At 50.9% G+C, this 26,480-nt stretch overlaps 1 protein-coding gene across 2 annotated transcripts in view; it reads left to right on the forward strand.

Moving 5' to 3' along the window:
* The window catches only part of LOC144685694 (neutrophil cytosol factor 2-like), a 144,413-nt gene that overhangs the window by 110,694 nt on the left and 7,239 nt on the right, over positions 1-26,480 (forward strand). For both annotated transcript variants that reach the window (XM_078550489.1, XM_078550490.1), the window contains 4 exons: positions 1,771-1,827; positions 8,179-8,298; positions 10,314-10,459; positions 12,316-12,421. In XM_078550489.1, coding sequence (XP_078406615.1) covers positions 1,771-1,827; positions 8,179-8,298; positions 10,314-10,459; positions 12,316-12,421 — 429 coding nt within the window. The remainder of the gene's footprint in view (positions 1-1,770; positions 1,828-8,178; positions 8,299-10,313; positions 10,460-12,315; positions 12,422-26,480) is intronic.

Raw genomic sequence — 26,480 nt, forward strand, 5'->3', positions numbered from 1 at the left:
GGCCAGGGCGCTGAGCTGGGGTTATGGCCAGGGCGTTGAGCTGGGGTTATGGCCAGGGCGCTGAGCTGGGGTTATGGCCAGGGCGCTGAGCTGGGGTTATGGCCAGGGCGCTGAGCTGGGGTTATGGCCAGGGCGCTGAGCTGGGGTTATGGCCAGGGCGCTGAGCTGGGGTTATGGCCAGGGCGCTGAGCTGGGGTTAGCGTCAGGGGGCAGTGCTGGGGTTAGGCCAGGGGCAGTGCTGGGGTTAGGGTCAGGGACAGTGCTGGGGTTAGGGTCAGGGACAGTGCTAGGGTTAGAGTCAGGGGTCAGTGCTGGGGTTAGGGTCAGGGGTCAGTGCTGGGGTTAGGGTCAGGGACAGTGCTGGTGTTAGGGCCAGGGACTGAGCTGGGGTTAGGGCCAGGACGCTGAGCTGGGGTTAGGGCCAGGGCACTGAGCTGGGGTTAGGGCCAGGGCGCTGAGCTGGGGTTAGGGCCAGGGCGCTGAGCTGGGGTTAGCTTCAGGGGGCAGTGCTGGGGTTAGGCCAGGGGCTGAGCTGGGGTTAGGGTCAGGGACAGTGCTGGGGTTAGGGTCAGGGACAGTGCTGGGGTTAGGGTCAAGGGTCAGTTATGGGGTTAGGGTCAGGGACAGTGCTGGGGTTAGGGCCAGGGGCTGAGCTGGGGTTAGGGCCAGGGGCTGAGCTGGGGTTAGGGCCAGGGCGCTGAGCTGGGGTTATGGCCAGGGCGCTGAGCTGGGGTTAGGGTCAGGGGGCAGTGCTGGGGTTAGGGTCAGGGGCTGAGCTGGTGTTAGGGTCAGGGGTCAGTGCTGGGTTTAGGGTCAGGAAGCAGTGCTGGGCTTAGGGTCAGGGGTCTGTGCTGGGGTCAGGCGTCAGGGACTGCTCTGGGTTTGGGGTCAGAGTCACAGGATTGTGCTGGAATCAGGGTGGGGGTCAGGGCCTTATATGTTGTTGCAATAGTAATCCTGCACAGTGTGAGAGGAACCACAGGTTCAGACATTTGGAGAATGTGCTTGGCTGAGGAGCCAGTGGTGCAAAGCAGCCATCTGTGGGATTATGACTGAACGCTCAGTCAGAAACCCCCTAAACATTATGCTAGTTTCAGGGTCAGGGGGCTGTCTGGGGTTGGGGTCAGAAGGTGTTGGGATCAGGGATTGTGTTTGGGTCAGGTGGCCTTGCTGGATTCTTGAATTAATGTTTGAACAGGAGTAAGAGTGAGTGGTGAGGTCGGCTTCTCCAGTGTAGGCGTGTGTGAGAAAAGGCTGACGATCAACAACTTGAGGTTCTATAAACAGATGAGCGGGATGAAAAGGACAGTTATTTGTGTGTACAAAGGGTGGAGGAGAGTGGGTGGATAGTCGCCGATTTAATTCATGGGCCTTCTGACAGTGGTTCTGATCATCATTGGGAGATGGAGAGGAATTTTCCAGCACTCTTTTGCACTGAAGTGAGGTGATGTTTTTTCTGTGTCTCTTCCAGGTGCTTCCATTGGGGTGAGAGAATTGGAGGTGGTAATGACTGCACCGAGAGACCAGCTGCTCTCTTCCCACTCATTGTTTTGGCAGGTCCATGAATTTGAGTGGGTGCTGTGAGGGCTGCTTGTTAAATCCAGCGCAGTGGGAGTGTGTTAGTAAGAGAGTGGGCACTGGGTGAGCACCCAGGTTTGATTTAGGTCCCAGAGCCTCCACCAGAAGTACAGGCAATGACCAGTTGCTCCATTTGTAATCATACTCCTCAGTTTTCTCGATAACAAAATATTTATTTCTTTGCACTTACAGAGAGGGTTAATTCCAACTGCGTACTTGGAGGTTTGGGCTGGAAGCAGAGGTAACAAGGTAAGGCTGATTCATTCCCTAGGCTGATTGAGGTTCTCTGATTGCCATCTCTCCAATGGGATGGCTAGAATTGTTTTAAAGGTCATCCCACATGGCCAGGAAGCTGATGAGGTTCTCTGAGTCGGACAAACCAGATTCTGGGTTCTGCACCCAGTTCACTGATCTGTGCTGAAAAATTAACTATGACATTTCATGCTCACATTTAGAGAATGGAGGAGGGGTTTGGGACTTGCAATGTGCAGTCAAACAATTTCAACAGTCTAACAGGAAGTTAGATGTAGAGCATGGTAGAGTGGTCCCTGGAACACACCATGGTCCTGCTCATCTTGTTAGTGAACAAACAGAGAACTAGTCATTTGATAGTACAGAACCAGAGTATTGCTGGACAGAAAGACATGTTGTCGAAGATTTTTGTCTTGCACTCATCAGGACAGACACAAGAATGCCAAATTTCAAAGAAGCAACAATTTATACTGCATGAGAGAAGGATGCTGATTGGTCGGCAAATCGACTCAGGTGATGTGTTGCTATGGAGGATTCTGCAGAGAACTATTGTCCTCCACACTTTTATTTAAATCAAAAAAAGTGCAATGCCTGGACATGTTCCTTTTGCCTGCAGAGGACCCTGCACATGAATATATGTAGCTTCTAGCAAGAGTAAGTGTGCCACATTGCAAACTTGACCGATAATCTTAAATTGGTTATCAGTGTAATTTTTAGCGCACTCGAGATTGTTCAGAATTACGTAATCCCATCTAACGTTAGATATTGGACCGTGACTTCTGAGCTCGCCAGCATCGGATTGTGGGGAGGGGTTACCCAAAGATGCGCTGGGGAACCACTCTTGGAGCTTCACAGGTAAGGGTCTGCATGGCAATTGCCCAGAAGTACAAACTTCCTTTGGGCAATTGCCCTGTGCTGGGAACCATCCGAAAATACAATTTAAATCACAAACTTCAGATGGTTCTGACAGGGTTACACCAATAGTTGCTCAGAAAAGGTTAATAGAATTAAAACCCCTTGCAACTTCTGGGTAGCTATTTAAAGACACAGACCAACCCCCGCAATGGGACATGGACCTGCCGATGGGATTCGTCCCACACCCCTGATTCCCTCAACCCCTGACTAACCCCCCCATGGGATTTCCCCCAAACGCATGGGACAACTCCCCCCCAACACAACCCGACGACCCTCTGACCTGAGCTCCCCCTGAACCTGCCCTACACCCGATCCGACACGACCCCTGCCTCCCCTCACCCTGCATAACCCCAGCCCCTCCTCCGCAGGCTAGACCCCAACCGACACCCCACCCACCCCGCAGGCCTGACCTGACCTGACCCCCTCCCGAGGTCCGACCCCTCCCCCGAGGCACGACTGCCCCCCAGGCCTGAACCCCCTCCAACCTCCGCGCCCTCCCACCTGCTGCCACCGAGGTGGCTAATGCGATGCTGATTGCCACTCTGAGGAAGTTATGTCCCATTGTAAGCAGGGGCTGGTCGAGTACGATCAGTACTTTACCTGTTAGGAACAGCTGAAGGGACATGCTGTTTGATACAATCTACCTGTCGTTGGGATGTACGGCCTATATACCGAGCATCACACTGGCACTGAAATTCATATACCACATTATTCATTTGTGTGGTAGGCAAAACTTTTTTTTGGCTTGACGGCAGCTTCCTGTTAGTGGCGAATACCACTTGAGTTGCTACTCCATAGTAGCAGTGTGAAACAGCTAGCTTCACCTGTTGCTCAAATTTTTGAGATACCTTGCCCTTCTAGGGTAATCTGAGGTAGACTGGGCACTTTTCAGGGCTGAAAGTGGCACACTTAGGCCCGTTCATGAATATGCACACGTATATTGACCAGTCTATACTATGTATGGCAAATGTCTATGGCTTCTGAGTTCTTAGTGAGTTTTCCACATAGACACACTTTCGTCACTACGATACGCTACCTGCATATGGATAGCAATGCTGTGTCTATGTGCTTGTTTTACATTGCTAGCCTATTCACTAATGTATTGTCAAGGAAGCCATAGGCATTTACACTGCATCACTATATCATGATGATCTAGATGCATCACCGTGTTCTGAATCTGCATTTATTGAACTTATGAGCTTTGTAACTCGCGCAGTTATGTTCAGCTTTAATGACACCATGTATGCCCAAACAGATGATACTGCCATGGGTTGCCCTCTGGAGCAAGCTCTCATTATCATTTTGTCCACAAGAAATGCATTTTTGATGGAATAACGCTTAACATCCTACCCGTTACATATTTCCAACTGAGAGATGACAACGTTTGCTATATTTGAATCTGCAGCTGCATGTAAGAATTTCCTTATCCACCTTAGTGGGCTCCATCCCGCACTCAAATTCATCCCTGTAAAGTTTCATTTAACCTTTCCTCGACGTACTGGGTTGAGAATTGCTAATGAGTTTTCTATCACAGTCCACCCCCACTGGCCAATATACGTGTTGGGATTCCTAAGTTCCACGCACTGTATAACTGGCCTTATCGACGACCTCATAAATAGGGCCTGAGCATTCGCTCACCATGGAAGCTTGATGCTGAAATAAGGCACATCAGAGCTATCCTGCGGGATAATGGCTACGTATCAGATCATTTCATTCTGTATATCACACAAACTCATGAACGGGCCTAAGGCCACCACTTTCAGTCCTAAAAAGCGTCCAGTCTACCTCATATACCCTGGACAGGTAAGGTATCTCAACAATTTGAGCAACAGGTGAAGCTAGCTGTTTCAAGCTGATACTGTGCAGTAGCAACATGAGTGGTATTTGTCACAAATCAGCACCCTTCTCTCATGCAGTATAAATTGTTGCTCCTTTTGAAACTTGGAATTTTTGCAAATCTGTCCTGATGAGTGCAAGACTAAAAGCTTCGACAGCTTGTCTCTTTTCTCAACAACACCCAAACACATAACAAGGGTGAGTGCGGAGAGGGGCAATAGGACTAGGGAGGGTGCAGAGAGAGGCAAGAGGATTTGGGAGGGTGCAGAGATGGGCAAGAGGATTTGGGAGGGTGCAGAGAGGGGCAAGAGGATTTGGGAGGGTATGGAGAGGGGAGGAGGATTTGGGAGGGTATGGAGAGTGGCAAGAGGACTGGGGAGGGTGCAGAGAGGGGCAAGAGGACTGTGGAGAGTGCTCCTCCATGTTGAACACCACTTGGAGGAAGCAGTGAGGGTGGCAAGGACGCAGAATGTACTCTGGGTGAGGGACTTCAGTGTCTATCACCAAGAGTGGCTCGGTAGCATCACAAATGACCGAATTGGCTGAGTCCTAAAGGACGTAGCTGCTAGACTGGGTCTGCGGCAGGTGGTGAGGGAACCAACAGGAGGGAAAAACATACTTGACCTGATCCTCACTTGATCCTTGCCTGCTACAGATGCATCTGTCCATGACAGTATTGGTAGGAGTGACCACCGCACAGTCCTTGTGGAGACAAAATCTTGTCTTCACATTGAGGATACCCTACATCGTTTTGTGTGGCACTTCCACCGTGCTAAATGGGATAGATTTCCAACAGATCTAGCAACTGAAGACTAGGCCACCATGAGACGCTGTGGGCCATCAGCAGCAGCAGAATTGTACTCAACCACAATTTGTAACCTTATGGCCTGCATATCCCCAAATCTACCATTACCACCCAGCCAGGGGATCAATCTTGGTTCAATGAAGAGTGCAGGAAGGCATACCAGGAGCTGCACCAGGCATACCTAAAAATGAGGTGACCCTGGTGAAGCTATAACACAGGACTACTTGTGTGCCAAACAGCAAGTGATAGATAGAGCTAAGTGATCCCACAACCAACAGATCTGATCTAACCTCTGAAGTCCTGCCACATCCAGCCGTGAATGGTGGTGGACAATTAAACAACTCATTGGACGAGGAGGCTCCACAAATATCCCCATGCTCAACGATGGGGGAGCCCAGCATATCAGTGCAAAAGATAAGGCTTCAGCATTTGCTACAATCTTCTGCCAGAAGTGCCGAGTGGATTATCCATCTCGGCCTCCTCCAGAGGCCCCCAACATCACAGATGGTCTTCAGCCAATTCAATTCACTCCACCTGATATCAAGAAACGGTTGAAGGCACTGGATAGTACAAAGACTACGGGCCCTGACAATTTTCCAGCAATAAAATTGAAGGCTTGTGGTCCAGAACTTGCTGCGCCCCTAGCCCAGCAGTTCCAGTACAGCTACAACACTGGCATCTACCCATCTATGTGGAAAATTGCCCAGGTATGTCCTGTGCACAAAAAGCAGGACAAATCCAATCTGGCTAATTACCGCCCCATCAGTCTACACTCGATCATCAATAAAGTGATGGAAGGGTCATCAACAGTGCTATCAAGTGTCACTTGCTTGCCAATAACCTGCTCACTGACGCCCAGTTTGGGTTGCGCCAGAGCCACTCAGCTCCTGACCTCATTACAGCCTTGGTTCAAACATGGGCAAAAGAGCTGAACTTCCGAGGTGAGGTGAGAGTGACTGTCCTTGACATCAAGGCAGCATTTGACCGATTGTGGCATCAAGGAGCCCTAGCAACACTGGAGTCAATGGGAATAACAGGGAAAATTCTCCACTAGCTAGAGTCATACATGCACGAAGGAAGATGGTTGTGGTTGTTGGAGGTCAGTCATCTCAGCTCCAGGACATTACTGCAGGAGTTCCTCAGGGTAGTGTCCTCGGCCCAACCATCTTCAGCTGCTTCATCAATGACCTTCCTTCCACCATAAGGTCAGAAGTGGGGATGTCTGCTGATGTTTGCACAATGTTCAGCATCATTTGCAACTCCTCAGATATTGAAGCAGTCCATGTCCAAATGCAGCAAGACCTGGACAGTATCGAGGCTTGGGCTGACAAATGCAAGTAACATATGCGGCACACAAGTGTCAGGCAATGATCATCTCCAACAAGAGAGAATCTAACCATCGCCTCTTGACGTTCAATGGCATTGCCATCACTGAATGCCTCACCATCAATGTCCTGGGGGTTACCACTGACCAGGAACTGAACTGGACTAGCCATATAAATATTGTGGCTACAAGAGCAGGTCAGAGGCTAGGAATCGTGCAACGAGTAACTCACCTCCTGACTCCCCAAAGCCTGTCCACCATCTACAAGGCACAAGTCAGGAATGTGATGGAATACCCCCCCACTTGCCTGGATGAGTGCAGCTTCCACAACGCTCAAGAAGCTTGACACCATCCAGGACAAAGCAGCCCCACTTGATTGGCACCATTTCCACAAACATTCACTCCCTCCACCACCGGAAAACAGTGTGTATCATCTACAAGATGCACTGCAGGAACTCACCAAGGCTGCTTAGACAGCACCTTCCAAACCCATGACCACTACCATCTAGAAAGGCAAGGGCAGCAGATAGATGGGAACACCACCACCTGGAAGTTCCCCTCTAAATCAGCCATGATCCTGACTTGGAAATATATCACCGTTCCTTCACTATCACTGGGTCAAAATCCTGGAACTCCCTCCCTAAAGGCACTGTGGGTGTATCTACGCCACAGGGACTGCAGCGGTTCAAGAAGGCAGCTCACCACCATTTTCTGAAGGGTAACTAGGGATGGGCAATAATTGCTGGCCCAGCCAGCGAAGCCCACAGCCCGTGAATGAATAAAAAAGAAAACAAAAAAAAAACAGGATTATGGGGGAATGGATAGAGGCGAGAGGACAGGGAAGGGTGCAGAAAGGGCAAGATGATTGCAGAAGGTGCAGGCAGGGGAAACAGGACTGGGGAGGGTTGAAAGAGGGGCTGGAAGACTGGAAAGGATGCAGTGAGAGCTAAGCAGGGCACAGAGAGTGAGGAGGGGAGGGGAGTAGAAGGGCTGCAGGGGCTTCACTTGAGCGGCTGCTTCCCCTGGCTGGGGAATCTAGAACATGGCAGCAGAGTGAAGGGGCTGATCATTCGGACTAAGATGAGGAGAGATTTCTTCATTCAAATAATTGTGAATCTTTGGAATTCTCTACCCCCGAAGGCTGTGGATGCTCCATCATTGAATATATTTAAGGCTGGGGTAGACAGATATTTGCAGTCTCAGTGAATCAAGGGATAAGGGGAGTGAGCAGGAACGTGGGGTTGAAACTGAGGATCAGCCATGATCACTTTGAATGGCAAAGCCGACATTGGGGCTGAATGATCTACTCCGTCTCCTGTTTCTTATGTTCTTATGCAGTGAAGGGAGAACTGGATTGGAGGGCAGTGAAGTGAAAGGATGGGGATTGAGCTTCCGAAGACAATAATATGTATACTTTCATCCACTAATACCACGTCCAGAATTTCTTAGACTTGAATATTTGTTGCAGCAAAGGCAAGTACCTGGAAATGTTAGTCAGACGGCTCCCCAAGCTCCAGCCAGCAGACCCACAGGAACTGAAGGAGCAGCTCACTCAAAGACTGTCACATCAGCAGCAAGATCTGGGAAGGTAACACTTATAAATAAACAACATCTGTTCTGCAGGGGGATTCTGGGTACTTACAGGAACCTGCTTATTGACCAAACAGCTGAGGATGCTGAAGGTTGTGACCTCGAGGTAGGCACTGGGCTCAGGGCTGTTGCACTCACAGACAGGTCACAGGAGTGTCATTGCTGACTCTCTGATTCTTCACTGATTGAGTGGGCTGGGGAGCACTATGGACTCACCATGTGGCAAAACCACTACCAGACCACAGCCCTGGGCTCCCATTGCCAATACCATCCCGCCTGCAATGCCTGTAGCTCAAGGAGGGAGCATAACTCCCAGAATCTGTCAATCCGGCCACAAGTCTACCCAGGCTTTGTCCGCCTGGCCCCGAGCTCTGTCCATCCGATCCTGAATCTCCCCGTGCTCTGTCCGTCCAGTCCCAAGTCTCCCTGGACTCTGTCCGTCTAGTCCCGAGTCTCCCTGGGCTCTGTCCATCAGGTCCCGAGCTCTGTCCGTCCGGTCCCGAGTCTCCCTGGACTCTGTCCGTCCTGTCCCGAGTCTCCTCGGATTCTGTCCATCCCAAGTGACCTTGGGCTCTGTCCATTCGGCTATCAATGTCCCCTCCCAAGTCAGCCCCACCCGCCCTCAGTGTCCCACAGACTAAGTCCAGTTCTCAATGTTTGCTGCGGGGTGTGAAGTAGTTCTTCACCTCTGGGCGCGCATAATTCTGTCAAAGATTAATAACAGTATTGGAAGCAGAGTTCTTGTGTCATCTGCTTATCCCCACAATTGAGAGGAATAGATGCTGAACGGAGATTTTCAAAAACTGCATCGAGCTTTCCTGTTGGTTCAGCTGCACCTGGTTTTACACCAGGAAACCACTCTTGAGGTTGGTGGCCAATGTACACTTCTTTACTGGATTAACATCAATGTACATCACATCAAATTCCAGATCCATCTATTTTCAATTTTGGAACCAATCTCTGATCAAACACATTATGAAAACTTGTCCGCCTTTCCAGACTTTGGAAGTTTGAATTGCCTGGACAAACCCATCTTGAGAGTTCTGGGTTAGTTTATAACTTGCTATGGTCATTTACCCCTTACTCTGGACTCTTCGGCTGACCAGTGAAGAGGAACTGCCCTCTTGGTAACTCCCTTCATTCCTTTCCCATTTCTTTATTAGGAATGTGGTGGTATGTGGTATTGTCGCTGGATCAGGAAGCCAGGGTAATGCTCTGGGGATCCAGTTCAAATCCCACCATGGCAGATGATGGAATTTAAACTCAATAAAAATTTGGAATTAAAAATCTGATGATGACCATGAAACCATTGTCGATTGTTGTAAAAACACATCTGGTTCACTAATGTCCTTTAGGAAAGGAAATCTGCTGTTCTTACCTGGTCTGGACTACATGTGACTCCAGACCCACAGCAATGTGGTTGAATTTTAAATGCCCTCTGAACAAGAGCAATTAGGGATAGGTAATAAATGCTGGCCTGGCCAGCGACGCCCACATCCCATGAATGAATAAAAAAAGAATTATAATGTAATATTTGGCACTGTTCGATCAGTTGGTATAATACCTCTTTCCCAAGATTTCTAGATACCACCTGGGTCTGGAGACTTCTTCACCATTCATCACTGACATTTTTGGATGAATCACAGTTGGGCTCCCTAACAAGACTGAGCAGGGGAAGTCCAGTTCATTCCAAGAGTTGGAGTTAAGGCCAGAATCAGATCTTATTGAATGGCAGAGCAGACTCATCCTGTTCCTAATTCATATGTTTTCATGTATGTATGTAAGGAGGCAACTTCTGACACTGCAACAATGAAGAGGAGACCTTTGTAGCTGTATCTGATGAGTACTTTATCATTAACATGAGCTCCAAGATCTGTCAGGTTTCCATTCACCACAATACACATACTCAGCTGGGGTTGAGGCAGTGGAATAGAAAATGGTGAAAAATGAGGCAGTAAACACTGGTTCTGAATTATGATGCCTTCTAACATGCATTATTATTTATCAAATCAGGACTGCTTGCTTCCTGAGACCGTGATAATAAAGGTTCACTATGAATACACTGTGGCAACGCGGGTGCAGCCAGGAATAACCTACACAGATCTTCTGAGCAACTTCAAATCCAAACTGGGCCGACAGTCAGGACAGATACAATTAAGGTGCAAAGGCAGGGGAGGAGGATGCACAGTGTCAGCCAGCAATAATTTGAATACTAACTCCCCCCGCAGTGTGTTACTCACTCTCTATAGACCTCAATCCCCCTGTATTAATCACTTGCTATGGACCTCACTCCCCCTTTATTACTCACTCTCTATAGACCTCAATCCCCTGTGTTACTCACTCTCTATAGACCTCACTCCCTATACACCTCACTCCCCTGTGTTTACTCACTCCCTATAGACCTCTGTCCCCCTGTGTTATTCACTCTCAATAGACCTCACTCCCTCTTTATTACTCACTCTCTATAGACCTCACTCCCCTGTGTTTACTCACTCCATATAGACCTCTGTCCCCCTGTGTTATTCACTCTCAATGGACCTCACTCCCCCTTTATTACTCACTCTCTATAGACCTCAATCCCCTGTGTTACTCATTCTCTGTAGACCTCAATCCCCTGCGTTACTCACTCCCTATAGACCTCTCTCCCCCTGTGTTATTCACTCTCTATAGACCTCAATCCCCCTTTATTACTCACTCTCTATAGACCTCAATCCCCTGTGTTACTCACTCTCTGTAGACTTCAATCCCCCTTGTTACTCACTCTCTATAGACCTCTCTCCTCTGTGTTACTCACTTCCTATAGACCTCAATCCCCTGTCTTACTCACTCTCTATCGATCTCTCTCCCCCGTGTTACTCAATCTCTATTGACCTCTCTCCACCCCCGTGTTACTCACTCTCTATAGACCTCTTTCCCCCTGTATTACTCACTTTCTATAGACCTCTCTCCCTCCGTGTTACTCCCTCTCTATAGACTTCACTCCCCTTGTATTAATCACTCTCTGTAGAACTCAGTTCAACTGTGTTACTCACTCTATATAATCCTCACTTTTTTATTCATTCACGGGATGTGGGCTTCGCTAGCTGGGCCAGCATTTATCGCCCATCCCTAGCTGCCCCTTGAGAAGGTGGTGGTGAGCTACCTTCTTGAACCGCTGCAGTCCATGTGGTGTAGGTACACCCACAGTGCTGTTAGAAAAGAAATTCCAGGATTTTGACCCAGCGACAGTGATGGAACGACGATATATTTCCAAGTCAGGATGGTGAGTGGCTTGGAGGGGAACGACCAGGTGGTGGTGTTCCCATCTATCTACTACTCTTGTCTTTCTAGATGGTAGTGGTCATGGGTTTGGAAGGTGCTGCCTAAGGAGCCTTGGTGAATTCCTGCAATGCATCTTGTAGATGGTACACACCTGCTGCTACTGTGCATCACAGGTGGAGGGAGTGACTGTGGATGTGGTGCCAATCAAGTGGGCTGCTTTGTCCTGGACGATGTCCAGCTTCTTGAGTGTTGTGGGAGCTGCACTCATCCAGGCAAGTGGGTGGGTATTCCATCACATTCCTGACTTGCGCCTTGTGGATGGTGGACAGGCTTTGGGGAGTCAGGAGGTGAGTTACTCATCGCAGGATTCCTAGCCTCTGACCTGCTCTTGTAGCCACAGTATTTATATGGCTTGTCCTGTTCAGTTTCTGGTAATCCCCAGGATGTTGATAGTGGGGGATTCAGTGATGATAATGCCATTGAATATTCACTCTCTATAGCCCTTATCCCACTGTCTTACTCACTCTATAAAGACCTCACTCTCGCTGTATTAATAACTCTTGTTCTCACTCCCTCGTGTTACTTACTCTGTATAATCTTAACTCCCCCCTTCTAATCTGAATCTTGCTCTAATCCTCATTTAGCAGCAGTTAATCTCTTTTAAACCCTCGCTGAACCCTTTGTTAATGCCCCCATTAATTTTACTGCACCCTCTCTGTTAATCAGTTGCTAACCCCCTCAAATTCCTCTGCAGTTACAAGGACGAGGAGAAACAAGAATTGATAATGATCAGAGGAGATGAAGATCTAGACAGGATGTGGAATCAGATTGTTGATCGTCGCCTTACTCTTTGGTGTAAGGTAAGAATGAGGAGCGCCGCAGAAACAGATGTTAGTTTGCAGCCAATAGACAAAATCTCATCTGAATTTAGCATCTCAGGTGCACTGTAGAATACACTCGCATTGCAGTATACATGCTCACATTGCAGTACACACACTCACACTGGGGTACAAACACTCTCACTGCAGTTAAAACACACTGCAGTACACACTCTCACTGCAGCACACACACTCACACTGCGGTACAAATACTCACACTGCGGTACACACACTCACACTGTGGTACAAACGCCCTCACTGCAGTACAAACACTGCAGTACAAACACCCTCACTGCAGTACAAACACTGCAGTACAAACACCCTCACTGCAATACAAACACCCTCACTGCAGTACACACTCACTGTGGTACACACACTCTCACTGCAGTACTCACACTGCAGTACACACACTGCAGTACACACACACACACTGCAGTACACACACACACACTGCAGTACACACACACTCACTGCAGTACACACACTCACTGCAGTACACACGCACTCACTGCAGTACACACACACTCACTGCAGTACACACACACTCACTGCAGTACACACACTCACACTGTAGTATAAACACTCACACTGCAGCACACACCCACGCTGCAGTACATGCACACTGCAGTGTACGCACTCACTCTGTAGTACACACACTACAGTACACACACTCGCACTGCAGTACAAACACGTACACAGTGGCACACACTCATACTGAAGTGTACACTCAGCAGTATACACACATTGCAGGACACACTCTTTGCATTATACACACTGACACTAGTATACACACTCACACTGCAGTACACACATCCACACTGCAGTACACAATCTCACTGCATTGTACGCACTCATGCTGTTGTACACAAACTCACCACAGTGTACACACTTGCACTGCAATACACACACTCATGCTGCGCTGCAGGACTCAGACTTACACTGCAGTACACACACAGCAGTACACACTCACACTGTAGTATACATGCACACTCACACTGTGGTACACACACTGCGGTACACACACTGTGTAGTAAACACAATCACACTGCAATATACACACCCACTGCAGTACACACACTCATACTGGAGTATACATACACTCAATGCAGTACACACACACTCACTGCGGTAAACACACTCTCACTGCAGTACACACATTCTGACTGCAGTACACACACTCACACTGCAGTACACACACTCATGCTGTTGTACACAAACTCACCACAGTGCACATACTCGCACTGCAGTACACACACTCACGCTGCGCTGCGGTACTCAGACTTACACTGCAGTACACATGCTCACACAGCAGTATACATACACATTCACGCTGCAGTACACAAACTCACATTGCGGTACACACACTGCAGTACACACACTCTGACTGTAGTAAACACAATTGCACTGCAGTATACACACTCACTGCAGTACACACACTCACACTGTAATATACATTCTCTCACTGCGGTACACACACACTCACTGTGGTACACACAGTCTCACAGCAGTACACACACTCATTCCAGTACACAGACTCACACTGCAGTACACACTCTCACTGCAGTACACACACTCTCACTGCAGTACACACACTCTCACTGCAGTACACACACTCACACTGTAGTATACACACTCACACTGTAGTATACATACTCACACTGTCGTATACATACTGATGCTGCAGTACACACACACTGCGGTACACACACTCTCACTGCGGTACACACACTCTCACTGCGGTACACACACTCTCACTGCGGTACACACACTCATGCTGTTATACACAAACTCACCACAGTGCATATTCTCACACTGCAGTACACACACTCATGCTGCGCTGCGGTACTCAGACTTACACTGCAGTACACATGCTCACACAGTAGTACACACTCACACTGCAGTAGGCATACACACACTGCGGTACACACACTCACATTGCGGTACACACACAAACTGCAGTACACACATTCTGACTGTAGTAAACACAATCGCGCTGCAGCATACACACTGCAGTACACACACTCACACTGTAATATATATACTCTCACTGCGGTACACACACACTCACTGTGGTACACACTCTCTCACAGCAGTATACACACTCATACCAGTACACAGACTCACACTGCAGTACACACACACTGCACTACACACACACACTGCACTACACACACACACTGCACTACACACACACACTGCATTACATACACTCTCATTGCATTACATACACTCTCACTGCAGTACATACACTCTCACTGCAGTATACTTACACTGTAGTTTACATACTGACGCTGCAGTACACACACTCTCACTGCGGTACACACACTCTCACTGCGGTACACACACTCTCACTGCGGTACACACACTCTCACTGCAGTACACACACTCGCACTGCAGTGCACACACTCATGCTGCGGTACACACACTGCGGTACACACAATCACGCTGTAGTACAAATACTCACACTGTAGCACAAACACTCGCAGTGCGGTACACACACTGCAGTACACACACACACACACTGCTCTATATGCACACTTCTCTATATGCACTCACACTGCTCTATATGTACATATACACTGCTCCATAGGCACACACACTGCTCTATACCCACATACTGCTCTATATGCATATAGTGATCTATACATACACACACACTGCTCCATATGCACATACACTGCTGTATTCAAACACACACTGCTTTTTACACACACACTGCTGTATACATATAGATACACTGCCGTGTACACACAAACACACACGCTGCTCTATACACACACACTGCTTTATAGACATAAACACACTGCTCTATGTACACACAGACTGCTCTATACACACAAACCCAGTGTTCTATACACACTGCTGTACACACATGTGCACACTGCTCTATAAGCACACACATTGCTTTTGACACACACACATCCACTGCTCAATACACATACACAGTTCTCTATACATAAACACTGCTCTATACACACACACTGCTCTTTATATATATACACACACATTCTATAGGCATAAATACAGTGCTTTATATACACACTGCTCTTTTTTAAAATTCATTTATGGGACGTGGACATTGCTGGCACACACACTGCTATATATAAAGAGATACTGCTCTATATATATACACACACTGCTCTACACGCACACACACTGCTCTACACACACACACTGCTCTACAAGCATACACACACTGCTCTACACACACACACACATGGCTCAACACACACAAACTGTTCTACGCGCACACTCACACCACTTTACGCGCACTTTCACACTGCTCTACGCGTGCTCACACACATTGCTCTATACCCACACACGTGGCTCTATATGCGCACACATGCACAGTGCTCTATAGGCGCATACACACACTGCTCTATATACACACACTGCTCTATAAGCATACACACATGGCTATACACACACACTCAAACTGCTCTATGCGCACTCGCAGGCTGCTCTACACGCCCTCACACGCTGCTCTACGTGCCCTCACACGCTGCTCTACGCGCCCTCACACACTGCTCTAAGCACACTCCCACACTGCACTATGCGCGCTCCCACACTGCTCTACGTGCTCTCACACTGCTCCACGCACGCTCACACACTGCTCCACGTGCGCTCACACGCTGCTCCATGCGCGCTCACACACTGCTCCACGCGCGCTCACACACACTGCATTATTCCCAAACACATGGCTCTATACGCACACACACACACACACTGCTCTATTGGTGTACATGCACTGCTCTGTAGGTGCACACACGCTGCTCTATATACAGAGATACTGCTCTATATATATACACACACTGCTCTACACGCACACACACTGCTCTACATGCACACACACTGCTCTATATGCACACACACTGCCCTATACGCGCACACACTGCTCTACACGCACACACTGCTCTACATGCACACACACTGCTCTACAAGCACACACACTGCTCTACACGCACACACACTGCTCTACACGCACACACACTGCTCTACACGCACACACTCTGCTCTACACGCACACACACTGCTCTACACGCACACACACTGCTCTACACACACGCACACACACTGCTCTACACGCACGCACACACACTGCTCTACACACACGCACACACACTGCTCTACACGCATGCACACACACTGCTCTACACGCATGCACACACACTGCTCTACACGCATGCACACACACTGCTCTACACGCATGCACACACACTGCTCTACACGCATGCACACACACTGCTCTACACGCATGCACACACTGCTCTACAAGCATACGCACACTGCTGTACGCGCACACACACTGCTCTACATGCACACACACTGCTCTACACGCACACACACTGCTCTACATGCACGCACACACACTGCTCTACACGCATGCACACATACTGCTCTACACGCATGCACACACTGCTCTACACACATGCACATACACTGCTCTACACGCATGCACACACTGCTCTACACGCATGCACACACACTGCTCTACACACATGCACACACACTGCTCTACACGCATGCACACACACTGCTCTACACGCATGCACACACACTGCTCTACACGCATGCACACACTGCTCTACATGCATGCACACACACTGCTCTACACGCATGCACACACACTGCTCTACAAGCATACGCACACTGCTCTACGCGCACACACACTGCTCTACACGCACACACACTGCTCTACACGCATGCACACACACTGCTCTACACGCATGCACACACACTGCTCTACACGCATGCACACACACTGCTCTACACGCATGCACACACACTGCTCTACACGCATGCACACACACTGCTCTACACGCATGCACACACACTGCTCTACACGCATGCACACACCTGCTCTACACGCATGCACACACACTGCTCTACAAGCATACGCACACTGCTCTATGCACACACTCACACCGCTCTACGTGCACTTTCACACTGCTCTACGCGCGCTCACACACATTTTTCTATACCCACACACGTGGCTCTGTATGCACACACACACACACACACACACTGTTCTATAGGCACACACATGCGCGCCGACACTGCTCTGCAGGCACACACACAGACACTGCTCTATAAACACACACTGCTCTATAAGCATACACACATGGCTATATACACATACATGCACACACACGCACTAAAACTGCTCTACGCGCACTCTCTCACTGCTCTACGTGCACTCACTGCTCTACGCGCACTCACACACACACTGCTCTATACCCACACACATGGCTCGACACACGCACATACGCACACTGCTCTTTAGGCACACACTGCTCTATAAGCATACACACATGGCTATAAACACACACACACTCAAACTGCTTTACGCACCCTCACAGGCTGCTTTACGCACCCTCACAGGCTGCTCTACGCGTCCTCACATGCTGCTCTAAGCACACACCCACACTGTTCTACACGCTCCCACACTTCTCTACGCGCTCCCACGCAGTTCTACGCGCTCACATGCTGCTCCACGCGCGCTTACACACTGCAATATTCCCAAACACATGGCTCTATACGCACACACACACACTGCTTTGTAGGTGCACACACACTGCTCTATATACACAGATACTGCTGTATACGCGCCCTCATACGCTGCTCTAAGCACACTCCCACACTGCTCTAAGCGCTCCCACACTGCTCTACGCGCTCCCACGCTGCTCTACGCACGCTCTCACACTGCTCCACGCGCGCTCACACACTGCTCCACGCGCGCTCACACACTGCTCCAAGCGCGCTCACACACTGCTCCACGCGCGCTCACACACTGCTGCACGCGGGCTCACACACTGCTCCACACGCGCTCACACACTGCTCCACGCCCGCTCACACACACTGCACTATTCCCAAACACATGGCTCTATATGCACATACACACAGTGCTTTTTAGGTGCACACGCACTGCTCTGTAGGTGCACACACACTGCTCTATATACACAGATACTGCTCGATATATATCCACACTGCTCTACACGCACACTCACTGCTCTACACGCACACACACGCTGCTCGATACACACACACATACACATGGCTTAACACACACACACACAAACTGCTCTATGCGCACACTCACACCGCTCTACGTGCACTTTCACACTACTCTACGCGCAGTCACACACATTTTTCTATACCCACACACGTGGCTCTATATGCACACACAGTCACACTGTTCTATAGGCACACACATGCGTGCCTACTCTGCTCTGCAGGCTCACACACAGACACTGCTCTATAAACACACACTGCTCTATAAGCAAACACATGGCTATACACACACATACACACACGCACTCAAACTGCTCTACGTGCTCTGACACGCTGCCCTACTCGCACTCTCACACTGCTGTATGTGCACTCACACACACACTGCTCTATACCCACACACATGGCTCAATACGCGCACACACGCACACTGCTCTATTGGCTCACACACACCGCTCTATATACACACACTGCTCTATAAGCATACACACATGGCTATACACACACACTCAAACTGCTCGATGCGCCCTCGCATGCTGCTTTACGTGCACTCAAATACTGCTCTACGCACGAACCCACGCTGCTCCACGCGTGCTCTCACACTACTCCATGCGCGCTCACACACACTGCACTATTCCCAAACACATGGCTGTATACACACACACTGCTCTATAGGTGCACACGCACTGCTCTGTAGGTGCACACACACTGCTCTACACACACTGCTCTACGCGCGCACACACTGCTCTACACGCACTTTCACACTGCTCTACGTTCCCTCACACGCTGCTCTACGTGCCCTCACACGCTGCTCTAAGGGCAAACTCCCACGCTGCTCTACGTGCTCCCACACTGCTCTACGCACGCTCTCACACTGCTCTACGCACACTCACACACTGCTCCACGGGCGCTCTCACGCTGCTCCACGCGCGCTCTCACACTGCTCCACGCGCGCTCTCACACTGCTCCACGGGCGCTCTCACACTGCTCCACGGGCGCTCTCACACTGCTCCACGGGCGCTCTCACGCTGCTCCACGGGCGCTCTCACGCTGCTCCACGCGCGCTCTCACGCTGCTCCACGCGCGCTCTCACACTGCTCCACGCGCGCTCACACACTGCTCCACGCGCGCTCTCACACTGCTCCACGCGCGCTCTCACACTGCTCCACACGCGCTCACACAAACTGCACTATTCCCAAACACGTGGCTCTATACGCACACACACACTGCTCTGTAGGTGCACATGCATTGCTCTGTAGGTGCACACACACACTGCTCTGTATACACATATACTGCTCTATGTATATACACACATTGCTCTACATGCACACACACTGCTCTACAGGCACACACACTGCTCTACAGGCACACACACTGCTCTACAGGCACACACACACACTGCTCTACACATGCACACATGCACTGTTCTACAAGCATACGCACACACACTGCTCTACATGCACACACACTGCTCTACATGCACACAGACTGCTCTACACACACACAGACTGCTCTACACACACACAGACTGTTCTACACACAAGCACACTCCTTTATGCACACACACACATGGCTTAACACACACATACAAAACTGCTCCACGCGCGTTCACACACACTGCACTATTCCCAAACACATTGCTCTGTACGCACACACACACACACACTGCTCTACAAGCATACGCACACTGCTCTACACACACACTGCTCTACACACACACTGCTCTATACACACACACACATGGCTTAACATACACACACAAACTGCTCTACGCGCACACTCACACCGCTCTATGCACACTTTCACACTGCTCCAAGCGCGCTCACACACTGCTCCACACGCGCTCCAACACTGCTGCACGCCCGCTCACACACACACTGCATTATTCCCAAACACATGGCTCTATACACACACACTGCTCTATAGGTGCACACGCACTGCTCTGTAGGTGCACACACACTGCTCTACACGCACGCACACACTGCTCTACAAGTATACACTCATGGCTTAACAGACACACACAAACTGCTCTACGCGCACACACACTGCTCTACACGCACTTTCACACTGCTCTACGTGCGCTCACACACATTGCTCTATACCCACACACCTGGCTCTATATGCACACACACACACACACACACACACTGTTCTATAAGCACACACATGCGTGCCTACACTGCTCCGCAGGCCCACACACAGACAATGCTCAACACACACTGCTCTATAAGCATACACACATGGCTATACATACACACACACGCACTCAAACTGCTCTACACGCTCTCACACGCTGCTCTACGCGCACTCTCTCACTGCTCTACATGCACTCACTGCTCGACACGCACACACACTGCTCTATACCCACACACATGGCTCGACACGCGCACACACGCACACTGCTCTATATTCACACACTGCTCTATAAGCATACACACATGGCTATACACACACACACTCAAACTGTTCTATGCGCACTCGCGTGCTGCTCTACGTGCACTCACATACTACTGTACGCGCTCTCATACGCTGCTCTACGCGCCCTCACATGCTGCTCTACGCGCCCTCACACGCTGCTCTATATGCCCTCACACACTGCTCTAAGGGCAAACTCCCACGCTGCTCTACGTGCTCTCACACTGCTCTACGCACGCTCTCACACTGCTCCATGCATGCTCACACACTGCTCCATGGGCGCTCTCACACTGCTCCACGGGCGCTCCCACACTGCTCCACGGGCGCTCTCACACTGCTCCACGGGCGCTCACACACTGCTCCATGGGCGCTCTCACACTGCTCCACGGGCGCTCCCACACTGCTCCACGGGCGCTCCCACACTGCTCCACGGGCGCTCTCACACTGCTCCACGGGCGCTCTCACACTGCTCTACGCACGCTCTCACACTGCTCCATGCACACTCACACACTGCTCCATGGGCGCTCTCACACTGCTCCACGGGCGCTCCCACACTGCTCCACGGGCGCTCTCACACTGCTCCACGGGCGCTCTCACACTGCTCCACGGGCGCTCTCACACTGCTCCACGGGCGCTCTCACACTGCTCCACGCGCGCTCTCACACTGCTCCATGCGCGCTCACACAAACTGCACTATTCCCAAACACGTGGCTCTATATGCACACACACACTGCTCTGTAGGTGCACATGCATTGCTCTGTAGGTGCACACACACACTGCTCTGTATACACATATACTGCTCTATGTATATACACACATTCCTCTACATGCACACACACTGCTCTACAGGCACACACACTGCTCTACACACACACACACACACACACTGCTCTACACACGCACACATACACTGTTCTACAAGCATACGCACACACACTGCTCTACACGCACACACACTGCTCTACATGCACACACACTGCTCTACACACACACAGACTGCTCTACACACACAGACTGCTCTACACACAAGCACACTGCTTTATGCACACACACACATGGCTTAACACACACACACAAAACTGCTCCACGCGCGTTCACACACACTGCACTATTCCCAAACACATTGCTCTGTACGCACACACACACACACTGCTCTACAAGCATACGCACACTGCTCTATACACACACACACATGGCTTAACACACACACACAAACTGCTCTACGCGCACACTCACACCGCTCTACGCACACTTTCACACTGCTCCAAGCGCGCTCACGCACAGCTCCACGCGCGCTCATACACTGCTGCACGCCCGCTCACACACACACTGCACTATTCCCAAACACATGGCTCTATACGCACACACACACAGTGCTCTATAAGTGCACACGCACTGCTCTGTAGGTGCACACACACTGCTCTATATACAGAGATACTGCTCTATATATATACACGCACACACACTGCTCTACACGCACACACACATGGCTCAACACACACACACACACACACACAAACTGCTCTATGCGCACACTCACACCGCTCTACGTGCACTTACACACTGCTCTACGCGGGCTCACACACATTGCTCTATATCCACACACGTGGCTCTATGTGCACACACACAGACACTGCTCTATAAGCATACACACATGGCTATACACACACACATACACACACATGCACTCAAACTGCTCTACACGCTCTCACACGCTGCTCTACGCGCACTCTCTCACTGCTCTACATGCACTCACTGCTCGACACGCACACACACTGCTCTATACCCACACACATGGCTCGACACGCGCACACACGCACACTGCTGTATAGGCACACACGCACACTGCTCTATATTCACACACTGCATACACACATGGCTATACACACACACACTCAAACTGTTCTATGCGCACTCGCATGCTGCTCTACGTGCACTCACATACTGCTGTACGCGCTCTCATACGCTGCTCTACGCACCCTCACACGCTGCTCTACACGCCCTCACACGCTGCCCTACGCGCCCTCACACGCTGCCCTACGCGCCCTCACACGCTGCCCTACGCGCCCTCACATGCTGCTCTACATGCCCTCCCACGCTGCTCTACGTGCTCCCACACTGCTCTACACACGCTCTCACACTGCTCTACGCACGCTCTCACACTGCTCCACGCGCGCTCTCACACTGCTCCACGCGCGCTCTCACACTGCTCTACGCACGCTCTCACACTGCTCCATGCACGCTCTCACACTGCTCTACGCACGCTCTCACACTGCTCCATGCACGCTCACACACTGCTCCACGGGCACTCTCACACTGCTCCATGCACGCTCACACACTGCTCCACGGGCACTCTCACACTGCTCCACGGGCGCTCCCACACTGCTCCACGGGCGCTCCCACACTGCTCCACGCGCGCTCTCACACTGCTCCACGGGCGCTCCCACACTGCTCCACGCGCGCTCTCACACTGCTCCACGCGCGCTCTCACACTGCTCCACGCGCGCTCTCACACTGCTCCACGCGCGCTCTCACACTGCTCCACGCGCGCTCTCACACTGCTCCACGCGCGCTCTCACACTGCTCCACGCGCGCTCTCACACTGCTCCACGCGCGCTCTCACACTGCTCCACGCGCGCTCTCACACTGCTCCACGCGCGCTCTCACACTGCTCCACGCGCGCTCTCACACTGCTCCACGTGCGCTCTCACACTGCTCCACACGCGCTCACACAAACTGCACTATTCCCAAACACGAGGCTCTATACGCACACACACACACTGCTCTGTAGGTGCACATGCAATGCTCTGTAGGTGCACACACACTGCTCTGTATACACATATACTGCTCTATGTATGTACACACATTCCTCTACATGCACACACACTGCTCTACAGGGACACACACTGCACTACACACACACACACACTGCTCTACACACGCACACATACACTGTTCTACAAGCATACACACACACACTGCTCTACATGCAGACACACTGCTCTATACACACACAGACTGCTCTACACACAAGCACACTGCTTTATGCACACACACACATGGCTTAACACACACACACAAAACTGCTCCACGCGCGTTCACACACACTGCACTATTCCCAAACACATTGCTCTATATGCACACACACACACACACACACTGCTCTACAAGCATACGCACACTGCTCTACACACACACTGCTCTATACACACACACACATGGCTTAACACACACACACAAACTGCTCTACGCGCACACTCACACCGCTCTACGCACACTTTCACACTGCTCCAAGCGCGCTCACACACTGCTCCACGCGCGCTCACACACTGCTCCACGCCCGCTCACACACACACACCACTATTCCCAAACACATGGCTCTATACGCACACACACACAGTGCTCTATAGGTGCACACGCACTGCTCTGTAGGTGCACACACACTGCTCTGTATACAGAGATACTGCTCTATATATATACACGCACACACACTGCTCTACACACACACACACATGGCTCAACACACACGCACACACACACAAACTGCTCTATGCGCACACTCACACCGCTCTACGCGCATTTTCACACTGCTCTACGCGGGCTCACACACATTGCTCTATATCCACACACGTGGCTCTATGTACACACACACACACTGCTCTACAGACACACACACAGACACTGCTCTATAAACAAACACTGCTCTATAAGCATACACACATGGCTATACACACACACATACACACACACGCACTCAAACTGCTCTACGCGCTCTCACACGCTGCTCTACGCGCACTCTCACACTGCTCTACGTGCACTCACTGCTCTACGCGCACTCACACACACACTGCTCTATACCCACACACATGGCTCGACACGCACACACACGCACACTGCTCTATAGGCACACACACACACTGCTCTATATACACACTGCTCTATATGCATACACACATGGCTATACACACACACACACACACTCAAACTGCTCTATACGCACTCGCCTGCTGCTCTACGTGCACTCACATACTGCTGTACGCGCCCTCACACGCTGCTCTACGCACCCTCACACGCTGCTCTACGCGCCCTCACACGCTGCTCTACGTGCCCTCACACGCTGCTCTACGCGCCCTCACACGCTGCTCTACGCACCCTCACACGCTGCTCTACGCGCCCTCATATGCTGCACTAAGCACACTCCCACGCTGCTCTACGCGCTCCCACGCTGCTCTACGTGCTCCCACGCTGCTCTACGTGCTCCCACGCTGCTCTACGTGCTCCCACGATGGTCTACGCACACTCTCACACTGCTGCATGCGATCTCACACACTGCTCTATGTGCGCTCACACGCTGCTCTACGCGCACTCTCTCACTGCTCTACATGCACTCACTGCTCTACATGCACTCACACACACACTGCTCTATACCCACAGACATGGCTCGACACGCGCACCCACGCACACTGCTCTATACCCACAGACATGGCTCGACACGCGCACACACGCACACTGCTCTTTATGCATACACACATGGCTATACACACACACACACACACTCAAACTGCTCTATGCGCACTCGCATGCTGCTCTACGTGCACTCACATACTGCTGTACGCGCCCTCACACGCTGCTCTACGCGCCCTCACACGCTGCTCTACGCGCCCTCACACGCTGCTCTACGCGCCCTCACACGCTGCTGTACGCGCCCTCACATACTGCTCCACGCGCGCTCACACACTGCTCTACCCGCACTCTCACACTGCTCTACCCGCACTCACACACTGCTCTACCCGCACTCACACACTGCTCTACCCGCACTCACACACTGCTCTACCTGCACTCACACACTGCTCTACCCGCACTCAGACACTGCTCTCCTCGCACTCAGACACTGCTCTCCCCGCACTCTGACACTGCTCTACCCGCACTCTGACACTGCTCTACCCGCACTCACACACTGCTCTACCCGCACTCACACACTGCTCTACCCACACTCACACACTGCTCTACCCGTACTCACACACTGCTCTAACCGCATTCACACACTGCTCTACCCGCACTCTCACATACTGCTCTACCCACACTCACACACTGCTCTACCCGCACTCTCACACACTGCTCTACCCGCAGTCTCATACCGCTCTACCCGCACACTCACACACTGCTCTACCCACACTCACACACTGCTCTTCCCGCATTCACACACTGCTCTACGCGCACTCTCATACTGCTCTACCTGCACTCTCATACTGCTCTACCCGCACTCACACACTGCTCTACGCGCACTCTCATACTGCTCTACCTGCACTCTCATACTGCTCTACCCGCACTCACACACTGCTCTACCCGCACTCACACACTGCTCTACCCGCACTCACACACTGCTCTACCCGCACTCACACAATGCTCTACCCGCACTCACACACTGCTGTACCCGCACTCACACACTGCTCTAGTCGCACTCTCATACCGCTCTACCCGCACTCACATACCGCTCTACCTGCATTCACACACTGCTCTAGCCGCACTCTCATACCGCTCTACCCGCACTCACACACTGCTCTATACGCACATGCACACTGCTCTATACACAAGCACTGATGCTGCTCTATACGCA

Source organism: Cetorhinus maximus, chromosome 10, assembly GCF_964194155.1.
Source record: "Cetorhinus maximus chromosome 10, sCetMax3.hap1.1, whole genome shotgun sequence".
In the NCBI taxonomy this organism is placed as follows: Eukaryota; Metazoa; Chordata; class Chondrichthyes; order Lamniformes; family Cetorhinidae; genus Cetorhinus; species Cetorhinus maximus.